At 34.1% G+C, this 15,678-nt stretch overlaps 2 protein-coding genes across 2 annotated transcripts; one reads left to right on the top strand and one right to left on the bottom strand.

Annotated features, from left to right (window-relative positions):
* Positions 1–1,227: 1,227 nt before the first annotated feature.
* On the top strand, positions 1,228–2,150 carry LOC120114347 (uclacyanin 1-like). The gene is made up of 2 exons (XM_039135288.1): positions 1,228–1,497; positions 1,574–2,150. Exons 1-2 carry the CDS (start codon positions 1,332–1,334, stop codon positions 2,017–2,019), a joined length of 612 nt encoding a protein of 203 aa, XP_038991219.1. The 5' UTR covers positions 1,228–1,331; the 3' UTR covers positions 2,020–2,150.
* A 4,390-nt stretch (positions 2,151–6,540) lies between these two features.
* Positions 6,541–6,969, bottom strand: LOC120114435 (uncharacterized protein Os04g0629400-like). The gene has a single exon (XM_039135359.1). It carries the CDS (start codon positions 6,967–6,969, stop codon positions 6,541–6,543), a length of 429 nt encoding a protein of 142 aa, XP_038991290.1.
* Between the last annotated feature and the right edge of the window lie 8,709 nt (positions 6,970–15,678).

Raw genomic sequence — 15,678 nt, 5'->3', positions numbered from 1 at the left:
ACCGGCCGGTCCGGTCCGTTTTCAAAACAGAGGTGATAGGCTGTCATACCAATCCCTAGTGTATATGTCTAATTGCTTGGGTTGTTACATGAATTTTTGTAATGCATGTTGCAAGTTTATGTTAATGGCAAACAAATAACAAAAGCTGATTGAAGCGATCATCATCTAAAAAGTTTAAATTTATATATATTTTAGATTTTTTATATTTTCATTTGATAAAATGATGAGTACCCAACTCATAAAATAATTAATATGTTTTAAATTCGAATATTTTCATTATAAATACTTGATATTTTTTCAATTAAATTGATTGGTCAACGAATTAAATAATTCGAGTAGGATACTTTGCAGGTGCAACAACTAATCTCAAATCTAAATAAATAAATAAACATAGCAAATTTGTAAACCAAATCTTCCATTTTCCAGAGCAGTTCCAAACAACTAGGTTATCCATGTGTTTTACGCAGAATAAAAGGGTTGGGTTCTTGGGGATTCGGTCTAACTGCGCCCCCAAATAAAATAAAGAAAAAGATGACGACGATCATGGTGGCAACGAATGATGATAGTAGAAGGATAGAATGAAACGCAAGTCAATGAGTTTTTCCATCATTTGGCGAATGTGTACTTATAAATAATATATATTATCCTTGTTCGTTTCACATGGAAGCCACGAACCATTTTCTCTTAAGCTAGAATTCTGACTTATTACTCCCGCCATTGATGAATATTTTTTTTATTGATCTGGGATGATGATAAAGATAATATTTGTTTAAAATAGTCTCAATTATTTGATAATAAATGTTCAAATATTTTTGCAAATATTGTGTTCGAACCCGAAACTTTTAGAGATAACAATTATTATTTTAACCACTAAGATCGTTTGATTCATTTCGATTCATCATCATTAGAATAAAAGGATGGTAGTTTATTTTTATTCTTCTCGACTGGTTCTTGTATGTATGAGTCGAATAACGTGGGCAGCTCATGCATTCATCAACGATTAGTTCATGGTAGAATATCATTTAATCCAGACAATAATCCATAAAATGGCTTCAAGTTGTGGGAATGGAAGAATTATAAAAAGAAACATATGCTCCAAAAATGTTTGGTATCCTCGACAAAACAAGCTGGCGTTTGTTAGACTACATGTTAATTAAACCAAATCCAACAGGGAAATAATTAATTATAAGCTGAAGGTATCTTCCTTGTGCAAAAGCCCATTTATCGGTCTTCGTTTTCTCGTATATAAGCAATTGGTCTTCCCTCCAATCCCACATTGGATCTCAGTTTCATACTTCTGTTCTTCTTACCTTTCGAATTAAGCCAGGAAAATGGCAGTGCTGAGAACATTCGTATGTTTGGCAGCCATAGCCATGCTCATGGAGCTCGCCATGGCAGCAAATTACACTGTTGGAGGTGCAAATGGAGGGTGGGATACGAGCACTGACCTACAATCTTGGGTTGCAGCTCAAACATTTGCAGTAGGCGATAATCTGAGTATGTTGCACATTGCTATAGTTATATTTATACTTGATAATTAGTACCTTTTTAATTGACATTTGATTATCTGCAGTTTTTCAGTACACTCCGAACCATGATGTGCTTGAAGTTACCAAGGCGGACCACGACTCCTGCCAGACCGGCAACCCGCTTCAGACGTACAACGACGGCAACACGGTCGTACCTCTTACGACTCCGGGAAAGCGATACTTCATCTGTGGAACACTCGGACATTGCAGCCAAGGAATGCAGATTGAGATCGACACATTAGCAACGTCTATGCCACCGGCGACATCTCCTTCATCTCCGCCGCCTTCATCTCCTTCTCCGGAAACTTCTCCCTCGCCTGCGAATACCCCGGAATCAGTTCCTGGGAGTCCATTGTCCCCTGATGTGCCTTCGGATGGAGCACCGAGTGGTGTTTCACCATCATCACCACCACCTCCCTCATCAGCTATTAAGAACAGTTTCGGAACATTGGGGTTTGGCCTTGTGCTGATGGTGTTTTTGGCTTTTTAAGCCTATGGAGATTCCTTTGTTTACAAGAATCATCGAATTATTTTTATTGCTGCGAAAATTGTCTGTTTCTCTACTCGCCTGTGTGGTTTATTTGTGTAAAATGGATTCCTAGCAATATACTTCGTACTTTTGCAACTAACCATGTCACGGGGCAACGTCCACAGAGTGCATTACCTGATGTTAGAAATGAGCAAAACCTGATTTGATTATTAAAAACGAGTGAAATTTGATTTAATTATTAAAAATTTGAATCTTTTTAAAACTTTAAATAACATCTAATCTTAAAGGATTTGAATATCATACCATCATCAAAGAGATTAATCCATTTTTCTTCATCTTAAGCCACTTGTTCAATTTATTAAAATAATTATACAAGGTATGAAAAACCTAATACATAAATAAGATATTATAATTCGACCCAATAATAATCATAACCTCTACGTACTTACTAAGTCATCATAATTGTACTCTAATACTCTTGTTAAGACTCCTCCAATTATAGCGTTGTTCCATCGTGCTCCTCGAAACTTTAACTTACAAATGAAAACACATTCTGAACGTTGAACTAACAAACTCAGTGTCACACAATAATTCTATTATATTAAATGCATTCATAACATAAGTATATTGACAAATATAGTCAGAGAAACAATGATGTCTATCCAATTCATATCCACAATCACAATATAACAATTAAGAATGAGGTTCAGGTCACGAAGTCTAAACACACATCCACAACATACAAGAAAGCATTATGATGTAGTCTAGAATCACAAATGAATCACAAGACACACACTCCACTAACTTACAACGTCGGTACTTTAGATGAGGCATGAATTACTCTCGCATCAGAAACGTGCATCCAATAACTCCTCAATGGTCAAGTATCTTAGGTGAGAGTTTGGTCACATGTGCATCATAAATTACACCCGGCTAGCCTACAATTAGTCTAGGCAACAAGAGCATTAAAGGCAACATCCAACTAACATATTTTCAATGTCTCGATATGAATCTTAAGATATTCGAATAACTCATCATACATAACTAATGGTCGTCATATACAAATAACTAGGGTGTCTTCATCGTTTCTCGAGTATCAAACAAAGGTGTGTCTTATAAAATTTTACTTCATAAATTTCTTATGTTTATCACACCCTTATTATTAATAAAGTACCCTTGAACTCAAAGTTAATTTATCAATCACATTATTAAACATTCACATATTATTCGAGCTCTCACGTTAGAGCTAAACATTCAATCACGTATCATGACCATTTCATTATTACTGATTCACATACTCAAGTATCACCAATCTCATAATGTGTTTATCAATTCACATAACATCAAGCTCTTGTTGTCTAGCTCTCACTAGCGAGTTTTCACTTATTAACTTATTAATCGACCTCATCCGCAATTGGAGTTCTCACTCTCGAGCCATATTCGATAAATTAACGTCTACTAACCATTTTTCATTGATGATATCATGGGTATCGATACTAGTCAATGGGTATTGATACTTTTTTTTAGTATTGATACTAAAAATAATCTCGAAGTCTACTTGCAACCTTCAATATCAATATCATGCCTTGGGTACCGATATCTACCTCTAAAGTATTGATACTCCCATCGAGTATCGACATCAATTTAAGCTTTGAAGTCTCCTAAAAATATCTCGATATCGATATCAAAGGAATAATTAGGATATCAATACTACCCTTAAAAGCCCATATTTCTACCCTACAAAGAATAGTATCAATACAAGTCCATTTTGTATCGATAATCTAACTTAGAATTATCTTGTTTCAATCATGAATCACCCCAAACTCACCCCTAAACACTTATTTTAAAGCTTAGGTTGATTACTAAAACTTACCGAAGTTATCAGAGGTCATAATATATCGTTTTTATACAATTATAACGCCCACAATAAATCTACAAATACTCAAACCCCTAACACGCTTCATCATCTTATACAAGAAGGCAAATTAAGTGTAAACCACGTACTAAAGAAGAATTAAGATGTGCTACCTTAGGCTCCAAATAACTCAAATACCTTTTAAACTCACCCCTAACACTCGATATTTGATTGTAGCATCTAGACTTGATGTTAGATGATACATATTAAAACAAAACAATCTGTATAGTCAAAGTTAATTACATCATACGTCTTTAAACTATTATTCTCATTCTAAATTAGTCTCTGAACTTTTAAATATTTTAATTTCATCCTTAGACTATGAAGATCATTCTAAACTAGTCCTAAAACTTTTGAACACTTTAGTTTTATGCCCAAACTATGTCCTTCATTCTAAATTGGCCCTAAACATTTTCAACATATCAATTTCATCCTAAATTGTATATATATACTAATCACATTCCATGTTAATAAAATTGTTAGGTCAAATTATATTATTATGTGTTTGGAAAAAATAAAGATTAGGTTAAAATAAGGGTTTGAGGTTGAAATTAGAATATTCAAAAGTTTGAGGACTAATTTAGAATGATCATCATAGTTTAGGGAATATTTAAAACTTAATTTAGAATAAGGGTCATAGTTTGAGGATGAAATTAGAATGTTCAAAAGTTTGAGGACTAATTTGGAATGAGATATTAGTTTGAGGATGAAATTATAATATTTAAAAGTTTAGAGACTAATTTAAAATGAGAGTCATAGTTTAGAGACATACAAGACAAGTAAGTCTAATAGTTACTGTTCTAGCAAAAAGAATATATATTTTAGTTGTTGAAATTGAAAACTTGATTATCATGTAAAAGGTTCCCGTATATGTAGGATTTAAACAATGTTTTTGTTTTTGTCGCATATTTATAATCCTATGATATGTTATTCCATGTTTTAAAAATAATTTTTAGGGTTAAAAAATACTAAAATAGAATTTAACAGATTTAAAACACAAAATGACCCTTTTTATTAAAAAAACACAAAATGATCTTTAAATTTGACCGTCTTATCAAATTAATCTTTGAGTCTTTTTGAGCTAAATTGACCTTATTTAAATTGACCTTTGAATTTTTTTGTTAAATTATTATTAATATGAAGTGAATACAATATAATATTTATTTGAAAGATTTATAACTATTTGATAATAAACACTCATATATTTTACCGTTATTATGTTCGAATCTGATACATTAAAAATAACAATAATATTTTAATTATTGAGATCGTTTGATTCGTATAAAATTAATCATTGAAAATGATAAATTATTATAAAAATTTTGTGGCATAAAAATCAGGTTCCTGGGCATTGTATGTTTTTAAGTCATGTTAAAATTATTTTAATTACTATAAAAGTTGAGTGAATTAAAAGTGCAATTGCATTTCTTAAAAAGAATGTTTTAATCTACCCTTTACATTTCCATTAAATGAGATTGAAATTGTTATGGATTGATTCAAGTAGTAAGCAACTTAATATTGTTTAAGTAATGTCTCGAGTTTGAGTTCTTGTATGTACAGAAAATCTCTATTGAAAGATTCACCCATCAAATTTAAGTGTACGATGCGGGTCGATCAGATTAATCAAGACAAAATTTTAAAACCGATGATAGTAACCAAAAAAAATTGTGAGACAGGAATAAGTTAGGGTGATTAATGAAACTATATATTCTTTTAGGGTGGCAATCAGATGGGGACAAATAAAAAATCGTGGGGAATCGAACTTATGGGATGGGAATAACTAAAATCTTTCACCAACGGGGATGGAAAAAAAATCTCGAACCTCAAATGAAGATAAGAACTAAAATTACTATATATGAATCGTAGGGATTACCGAACCATATCTTTGTGAATAATTGTGAGAATCCTCGAAAAATAATTGTAGGGATCTCCAATATTTTACAAAAATAACTGTGGGCATCCTCAAAAAATATATAAGAGATTACATATTATCACTGTTACATCACATAAGAACTAAAATTAAAGTTGAAATATTTTCTCATTTAATAGACATTGATTTATTGAAATTAAAAATGATTAAAATTGTACATATACATTAAATGTAAGATTCATTTAACATTTGAAATTTTCATATTATAAGTAGAGATTAATTTAAGACAATATGATATATTTTACAAGTTTAAAATATTTTATTGATTTCAAAAATACTTAATTTTTTATGAAAATTAATAGAAACTTATAAAGATCAGTAAAGAATGAGTATAGGAATTCAAATATATAATGAAATTCTCTAAAATCGTACCTGTAAGTTTGAGTTTGAGAGGACGAAATGAGTAATGTAAAATGGTCCCCGCCTCCACACCATTGCGACCCCTATATTCTTTCCTCCAACAAAACTATTGGGATCCAACCTAACAAGGGAAAAATGGATCTGGAAACTGTAGATTAAAAGCTTGGCAACAAACCCAAAAATCCACCATTACAGATAATATATGAAATTTTTTTACATCAAAATCTAAATTCAAATCTGATCACCTCCCACCATAATTCAACTCACCACTATAAACTAAGAAAACGACGTACAAATCTTTTTAAAGAAATGGAAACTAACCAGCTAACCTAAGCATGCACAGGACCTGGAGCCAACAATACCGGCGAAGGCTGACTTGAGGGCGGCGGCGCCGACACAGCAGTTGAAGCAGGCGGCGAAGGAGCAGAAGGGGAGGGAATTGTGGAGGAGGATTTGGGTTTGTGGTAAGAGGAGCAGGTGGACTGGTGGTAGGATCGGCAGCTGGTGGCGGGTTAGATGTAGGAGAGGGTGGCGGGTTAGAAGAGCCAATGAGGGGAGAGGAAGAAGAGGAGGGTGGTGGCGGTGTGGGGAAGACAAGGGATGAACAAGAATCGCCGGAGCATTTGTGGGAGTTTTTGTGGCCGTGACGGATGAGCCCGAATCCCAAGACTAGACCTAGAGCCACCAACACTGTCACTATGAAGATGAAGATTTTTGTTGCTTTCCCTACATAACATATCTTCATTTTTTTTGGCACTACAAGTAGAAGAAAACAAACAGTACCGACTTCCAAAAACCTGCAAATCTGAAACGGTGTCTTGTCTTTGTTTAGAGAGAGAATATAGGATTTTAGTTTTCTTCTTTTTCCACAAATTTTACCATAAATGTTAGGCTTAATATCAAATTAAGCGATTAAACTATACATCTTTTCTTGAGTATGTGTTTAATTTTTGACTCATTCCGGTAGTTAACATTATTTAATTTATTTAAAATTAATGGTATTAAATTTTTCATTAATTAACATGTGTTTTAAAATTTAAAAATTAAAATTATATTTAAAAAATATAATATTTTGAAATAATTCTAAAATTTTAAAAACCTTCATTTCAACCCCTAAACCCACACCGACTGCTTCTCTTTGCTGTAGATGAAGTTCCACCCGATCTCACATCTCCCTGGCGACTAAAACCCCTATGAAATCGTGATCGATCGACAACGAATCGACGTTTTGTACCCATCAAATCCTAGGATGAAAATCGTGATCCCACATGATTCTGACGACCAATTGACAAAAAATACGAAAACGTATGATTAGGAGGATTGCATGGATTACGTTGGCGGTGGTGGTCATGACCGGACAGGGTGCGATGACTTATTAAGGTTATGATTTGGGATTTTGGGGTTGTTTTATAATATAAGAAAAACTAATGTTTTTATATAAATATCATAATATTTTAATATTTAAAATATAAATTTCAAAATCACTAGATTATGACACCTATCACTTAACAGTGTAAATTAACATTGTTGATGACCCGAACACCTAAAATGATAAAATTTTGTAACTTTAAAAGGTTGGATGAATAAAAAAAACCTATTTAAAAAAAATATAGTTTAAACATTTATTTTGATATTAATCCTAAATGTTAACCAAAATACTGAAGTGCTAAAAATTAATGATTTCGCTGGCTAAATAATATAGACCGATTTCCTTGTAAAAAAAAAATCATATGTTTAAAAATTATTTTGAAATCTAAATTATTTATTATAAGATATGTGAAATTTATTATAAAAATGATAATTTTATAAAACATAATAAATAATTAAAACTTTTCCTAATATGAAAAATTTTTATATAATTTTTTAGTTTATTAGGAAGAATTTTATTTTTTCATATATTTTATAAAACTTATTAATATCTTATGACAAATTATATATATATATATATTATAATAATAAATAACTAAATTCTCAAAAAAAATTAACACTTACATTTTTATTTTTTTTCGCTCATAATAATTTTAAAAATAATCTAATTTATATTTATATAATTAATTTATATAAATATAAATATAAATATAAATATAAATCGAAAGAGGAATATTTTGGGAGTCGAGTGTCTGCCATCACCATGTATACAGCATACAAACGGTGGCCATTTGATATGGATATTAAACAGTTTTGATTCATCAATATTTACTTACTAATTTATTAAAAATTAACAAGTAATAATACTATTTCTAATGTGGAGAGAAAAATATGTAGAAAACTAAAAAAGACATAATAAAATCAAAATTAATTTTAAAGGGTGTTTTGATTAAAATAAAGAAAAGAACGAAGGATTAGTTACATTCTTGTTAAAATAGTGACAAAAATTAGAAAAATAATAATAACGTAATGAGCACTAATATAATTTATCTTAAAAATAATTTCTAAATATAATTTTTTAAATAATCTATCGACAATACATGCATCCGCAAACGAACATATGATCTTTCAAAAGAATAATACTCCCTTAAATCGTTGAGTCCATTTAATGATTTCTAAACTTAGTTTTAAACTTAGAGGGCATTGGTTATTTCGAGTTTTCTTCATCTTCTTTTAGGGTCTCACATATTTTCTAGATGATAGTGGCTAGCTGATGCCCTTCGTGTTGGACAATTTCCATAGAAGCATTAAACCATTGTAATGATATTATTTTACAGTTTCTTTATTTAGTTTATAATTGTAAGTTTGCAGAAAGGGCACCTGCAACTTCTCTGGAAGCCTCAATCCCTTAGTGATTATGATTAATGGAATTTTTGACAATTGGCATATTACCATGACTATTGCCCCTTCTTGCATGGCCTGAGAATTGGATGCAAATTCTTCCTTTCTTATCCTGTAAGGCCTACTTCTCTTAGTAGCCTGCACTAACTTTTCTTTTCTTCTTCTTCTTCGGTAACTTCTCTTTCATTCTCATCTAGTTTCTGTTGATCACGGGTTGCACGAGGCCCCTGACGAAGAAAATCGACGACCGTGCTCTCGTCAAATAACATATTCATTTCTACGATTAAGTCGAATAACATGTTCAAAACACAAGAAAGGCGCACTCAAGATAAATTGTCTGTCTTGTGAAACAGATCTTTAAATAAAAAAAAGATGAAAAGTTGCAGTTCGACCACCAAAAAAAAATGACAACAGCCGTAGTTCGACGCATTAATAAGTTGGAAGTAAGTTTATTTCCGCTAATGATTAGTGATTTCCCTTTATCTAGTGCAGGTTCTTATCATATATTTAGCACGAATTGACCGACATCAGTGGTAAATGAATTATTTTTATTTCTTGAGATCTCGAGTTTGAGCATCAAGAATGTCCAGGGGTGTGAGCGTTCAATGTCAAATGATTGAGAATAATCTTTAAATATATATTGTATTGTACTTATCTCATATTAATTAAAATATTAATATCATATATTTAAATAGCGGTCCACTATCGGTTGTTATATAGCATTAAAGGTGTTGTCCAAATTCGTTATTTCACAACCACGATGCTGCAATGACCACAATAGTATCTACTATTACCACATACATGATAAGCACAACACAATCGAAATATGGTCGTTCGCAATTTAGATTTCTAATTAATATATGCTGGATTATTTTTTTGAAGGAAAACATGCATCATTAAAAACCCCTCCTGATCAACACAAGGTGTTGAACCTACGAGGGGAAAAGAGTGCCCAATTGCATACATCAAATAAACCGTACATCGTTTGCCACCTCCGAAGAGCTAATCTCTGGGAAAGTCGAGTCAAAAATAGTAAAGTCAAGGATATACAAGCTCATTTGGCCAACGTATCTGCTACAGAATTACAAGGTCGTTGAATAAGGAAATGTGAAATCTAGGACAAGCTTGGAAACGTTCCTTCACTAGTCAAAGATGACAAACCAAGGTAGAGAAATCTTCATCATCATGAAGCAATTTTTCACCAAAAGAGCACAATCGGATTCAAAAAGTACATTCTCCCATTCGTTATCACAACCAAAGGATAAAACAACACTAAAATCTTGAATCTCAGCTAAACCCGATTCACCAACACTGCGCATAGCCTGAGCTAAACAACCCAAGACTCTCCCCCTGATCGCAAGACACAACTCTAAAACAATACAACCATAACCTGGGTCAAAAGAATCGCCAAATTGATCTTTACCACACCAGAATTGGAGGACACCGATGGAAAGAGGATGTAACATGCACCAATTCATCTAAACTAGCAACACCACCAGTAGCATAACCATGACGATGCATGCAAGAAGCCTCTAGAAAATCTTGATGAATAATATATGCATTAACAACAAAGATCCAAGCATGTTGTAACCTATTTTCATGAACAAACAAGTTACGTCCATTCCACAAGTTCCAAAAAAGTGTAATCAGACTAGTAAATTGTTCAATCCCCAACACAAGTAGAAAATCTGAGCTGGAAAACCATTGAGTCGAATAGTCTCTTCTGAGCACAAACACGAGCATAAAGCATGCACCACTGTCTATTCACTCGTGTCACATAAAGGACAAACCCCATGTGAAAGACATGCTTGTTTCAATCGGCTACGAATAGGTAACGCCTCATGAGCCTGTTGGATTATAAACTTGATCCATTATGGGAACCTAAACCCAAACCCTAACCGAAACTAAATTGATGTCATTGCTTACATCATTTAAGTAAAGATGTCATTGCTTACATCATTTAAGTAATGATGTCATTGCTTACATATATTTAGTTAGGTGAGAGTTAGGTATTTGTTGAATTTGTAATGGTTTAAATTAGTTTATTTGTATGGTGTAGGATTGTTCTTGAGTAGTAAAAATACACCTCCCCATTTTAGTTTTAAGCACCAAGAAAAATTAAGAGCTTCTAAGTGAGTGAAGAAGCAAAGTCTTATAAGAGTGAGTTGTAGTTCTTGTTTTTGAGTGAGAGTGCTCTTGTAATATTTGTTTGAGTTTCAATAAAATTTGTTTGTGTGAGTGTTTTATTTCAATCAAAGTAGTATCAGAGCGAGTTGGAAAGATCAAAGGTTTCGAAGAGAGGAATCCGACGCTGCTAGAATTTTCTCAATATGAGTTCTGACGCACCGCCGGAAGATTGCTACCAGAAAATCGAGTTTGACTACCAAGTTGGAGACCCTTGATCGAGTTGTCCAAGTCACTACCAAGGTTTTTTTTGGCGTTCCGGATTCATTCGTGGAATCAGATTTTGCAAATTCTCATTATATTGAGAGATATGGCAAATGGTATTACACCATTCCAAGTTCCGACACACAATAATAAAAGCTACGACAATTGGAGTATCAAACTGAAGGCACTTCTTGGGTCACAAGATGTGTGGGATATCATAGAGAAAGGCTATAACGAGCCTGCAGATGATGGTGCTTTTTCTACTCTTACACCGGATCAAAAGACAACTGTGAAGGATTAAAGAAAGAGAGACAAGAAGGCTCTCTACCTCATCTATCAAACATTATATGATGATTGTTTTGAAAAGATTTCAAGTGCAAGCTCTAGCAAAGAAGTGTGGGAGAAGCTGCAAACCTCTTACAAAGGATCCAAGCAAGTGAAGAAGGTTTATCTCTAAACATTAAGAGGTAAATTTGAATCCTTACACATGAAAGCATGAGTCTATTTCAGATTATTTCTCAGGAGTAGTAGCTATTTCTAATCAATTAAAAAGAAATGGTGAAAAGTTAGAAGAGTTAGAAGATGTGACGATTGAAGAAACTAAAGACTTGGAAGAAATGACGATCGAGCAGCTCCAAGGATCATTGCAAGCATATGAAGATAAGCATAAGAAGAAGCATGGGTTTACTGAGCAACTCCTCAAACTACAACTCAATGATATGCATGAAAGCCAATGCAATGATAGAAACCAACATGGCCTAGGCAGAGGTAGAGGCCATGGACGAGGTGGAAGTCGAGGTCGTGGACGAGGCATGAATTACAACAATAACAATTCCAACAACAACTATGAGAAAGGAGAAAGTCAACACAAGGCCATTGAAGAATCAATCTAAACTCAAAGTATGACAAATCTCAAGTTCGATGTTATAATTTGTCAGAAGTTTGGGCATTATGATTCAGAATGTAGAGCTCCCAACAACAAAATTAAGAAGAAGGCCAACTACGTGGAAAAATAGGTAGATGGCAAAGAAACTCTTCTTCTAGCACGAAACGAAACTGATGGTGGCCAAGCAAATTCATGGTATCTTGACAGTGATGCAAGTAATCACATGTGCGGAAGGAAAGACATGTTTGTGGAGCTAGACGAGTTAGTAACCGGAAATGTTTCATTTGGAGATGATTCCATAATAGCAGTGAAAGGGAGAGGTAACATCCTTATCCATTTGAAAGATGGGAGACATCAATTTATTTCAAATGTATACTATGTGCCCAATATGAAAATTAACATATTAAATTTAGGGCAACTGGTAGAGAAAGCTATGGTATTCATATGAATAATTATAATCTTTCTATAAAGATGATAAAATAACTTCATTGCTAAAGTGCCAATGTCAAAGAATAGAATGTTCTTGATCAACATATAAAATGATGTTGCAAAGTGCCTGAAAGCTTGCTACAAAGATGTATCATGGCTTTGGCATCTTCGATTTGGACATCTCAATTTTGGAGGTCTAGAGATACTATCTAAGAAGGAGATGGTGAAGGGACTACCTTGCATCAATTATCCTGACCAGCTTTGTGAAGGTTGTCTCATCGGGAAACAATTTAGGAAAAGCTTTCCAAAGGAGTCAGAGCCAAGAGCCAAGAAGCCACTCGAGCTCATCTATACCATGTGTGTGGACCGATCAAGCCGAGCTCTCTCGGTAACAATAACTATTTTCTTCTCTTCATTGATGATTTTTCAAGAAAAACCTGGGTATATTTCTTGAAACAGAAACCAGAAGTTTACGAAGTATTCAAGAAGTTCAAAGAAGAAGTGGAAAGAGAAAGTGATAGAAATATCAAAGCCATGAGATCGACCGAGGTGGAGAATTTACTTCTAGGGAGTTTCAAGAGTTCTGTGAAGCAAATGGAATTCATCAACCAATGACAGTTCCTAGATCCCCCAGCAAATGGTGTGGTAGAAAGAAAGAATAGAACATCCTCGACATGGCACAAAGCATGCTCAAAAGCAAGAAACTACCCAAGGAATATTGGGCGGAAGCAGTATCATGTGTAGTCTACTTGTCAAACCGATCTCCAACAAGAAGTGTATGGGGAAAGACACCGCAAGAGGCATGGATTGGAAGAAAGCCTGGCATTTCCCACTTGAGAACCTTCGGAAGTATAGCCCATGTTCACGTACCAGATGAGAGAAGAATGAAGCTTGATGATAAAAGCGAGAGTTTTATCTTCATCGGCTATGATGCTAATTCGAAGGGCTACATGCTGTACAATCCAGACAATAAGAAGATTGTAATTAGTCGAGATGTGGTCTTTAACGAAGAAGGAGAATGGGATTTTAACTCTCATGTAGATAACTTCAATTTCTTTCCTCAGTTTGAAGAAGATGAGCAGACAATGAGGGAACAACTAGGCGAACCTCAACAAGAATCTCAACAAGAGCTTGAAACTCCACCTACTTCACCAACATCAACCACTCAAGGAGACTCATCACCTTCATCATCATCAAGTGGGAGTCAAAGTGAAAGAGTTGTGCAACGTACAAGAAGCCTTAGAGATCTCTATGAGGTAACTGAACGACAAGATAATCTTACATTATTTTGTCTATTTGCCAATTGTGAACCAATGAGCTTTAAAGAAGCAGTACAAGAAAAAAAATGGAGAGATGCGATGGACGAAGAAATCAAAGCCATTGAGAAGAATGACACATAGGAACTTACCTCACTTCCCAAGGGACATAAGGTGATTGGTGTCACATGGTTGTACAAAACAAAGCAAAACGCCAAAGGAGAGATTGAAAGGCACAAGGCAAGGCTAGTTGCTAAAGGTTATAGTCAAAAGGCTGAAATTGACTATGATGAGGTATTTGCTCCTATTTCTCGATTAGAGACTATCAAACTAATCATTTCTTTGGCAGCTCAAAACAAGTGGAAGATACAACAGATTGATGTAAAGTCTGCCTTCCTAAATGGAGTTCTTGAAGAGGAAGTTTACATTCAGCAACCATCAGGCTATGAAGTCAAAGGGTACGAAGACAAGGTGTTGAAGTTGAAGAAGGCTTTTTACAGGATAAAACAAGCACCAAGGGCATGGAATAGCCGAATCGACAAGTATTTCCAAGAGAATGGCTTCAACAAATATCCCTATGAGCACGCTTTATATATCAAGATAAAAAATGGAGATATTTTGATCGTGTGCCTCTACGTAGACGATTTGATCTTCACCGGAAGCAACCCAAGCATGTTTAATAAATTTAAGGATATGATGATGAAAGAATTCGAGATGACTGACATGAGGCTCATGGCGTACTACCTTGGCATTGAAGTTAAGCAAAAAAAGGATGGAATTTTCATTTCACAGGAAAGCTATGCAAATGAGATACTGAAGAAGTTCAAGATGGAGAACTGTAAGCCAATAAGCACACCGACAGAATACGAGATCAAGATGTCCAAACATGAAGAAGGCGAAAGTGTAGATCCAACATTCTTCAAAAGTTTGGTGGGAAGTCTACGCTATCTAACTTGCACGAGACCCGATATTCTTCATGCAGTTGGATTAGTTAGTCGATACATGGAATCTCCAACAACCACCCATTTTAAAGCCGTAAAGAGAATTCTTCGCTATCTGAAAGGTAAAATTGACTTTGGATTGTTCTATTCAATTTCTAATGATTACAAGCTTGTTAGATATAGCGACAGTGATTGGGGTGGAAACATAGATAATCGAATGAGCACTACTGGATTCGTATTTTTCATGGGAGATACTGTTTTCACATGGATGTCAAAGAAAAAATCGATTGTCACATTGTCCACTTGTGAAGAGGAATATATTGCTGCTACCTCATGCGTTTGTCATGTAATTTGGCTTAGAAATCTATTGAAGGAGATAGGTTTGATACAAGAAGAGCCTACCAAAGTTTGTGTCGACAACAAGTCAGCCATTGTCTTAGAAAAGAATCTAGTATTCCATGATCGAAGCAAGCACATCAATATTCGCTACCACTATATAAGGGAGTGTGTTGCAAGAAACGATGTGGAAGTTGAATAAGTGAATTCACAAGATCAAGTTGCCGATATTTTTACCAAGCCACTGAAAAGTGAAGACTTCATAAGATTAAGGAACTTACTAGGGGTCACAAGATCAAGTTTAAGGGGGGGTGATGGATTATAAACTTGATCCATTATGGGAGCCTAAACCGAAACCCAAACTAAATTGATGTCATTACTTACATCATTTAAGTAAAGATGTCATTGCTTACATCATTTAAGTAATGATGTCATTGCTTACATCAATT

This window comes from Hibiscus syriacus, unplaced genomic scaffold (genome assembly GCF_006381635.1).
Source record: "Hibiscus syriacus cultivar Baekdansim isolate YM2019G1 unplaced genomic scaffold, ASM638163v2 tig00110223_pilon, whole genome shotgun sequence".
Taxonomy (NCBI): domain Eukaryota; kingdom Viridiplantae; phylum Streptophyta; class Magnoliopsida; order Malvales; family Malvaceae; genus Hibiscus; species Hibiscus syriacus.
The sequence above is the reverse complement of the archived record's forward strand: the minus strand, read 5'-3'. Positions and strand labels throughout refer to the sequence as shown.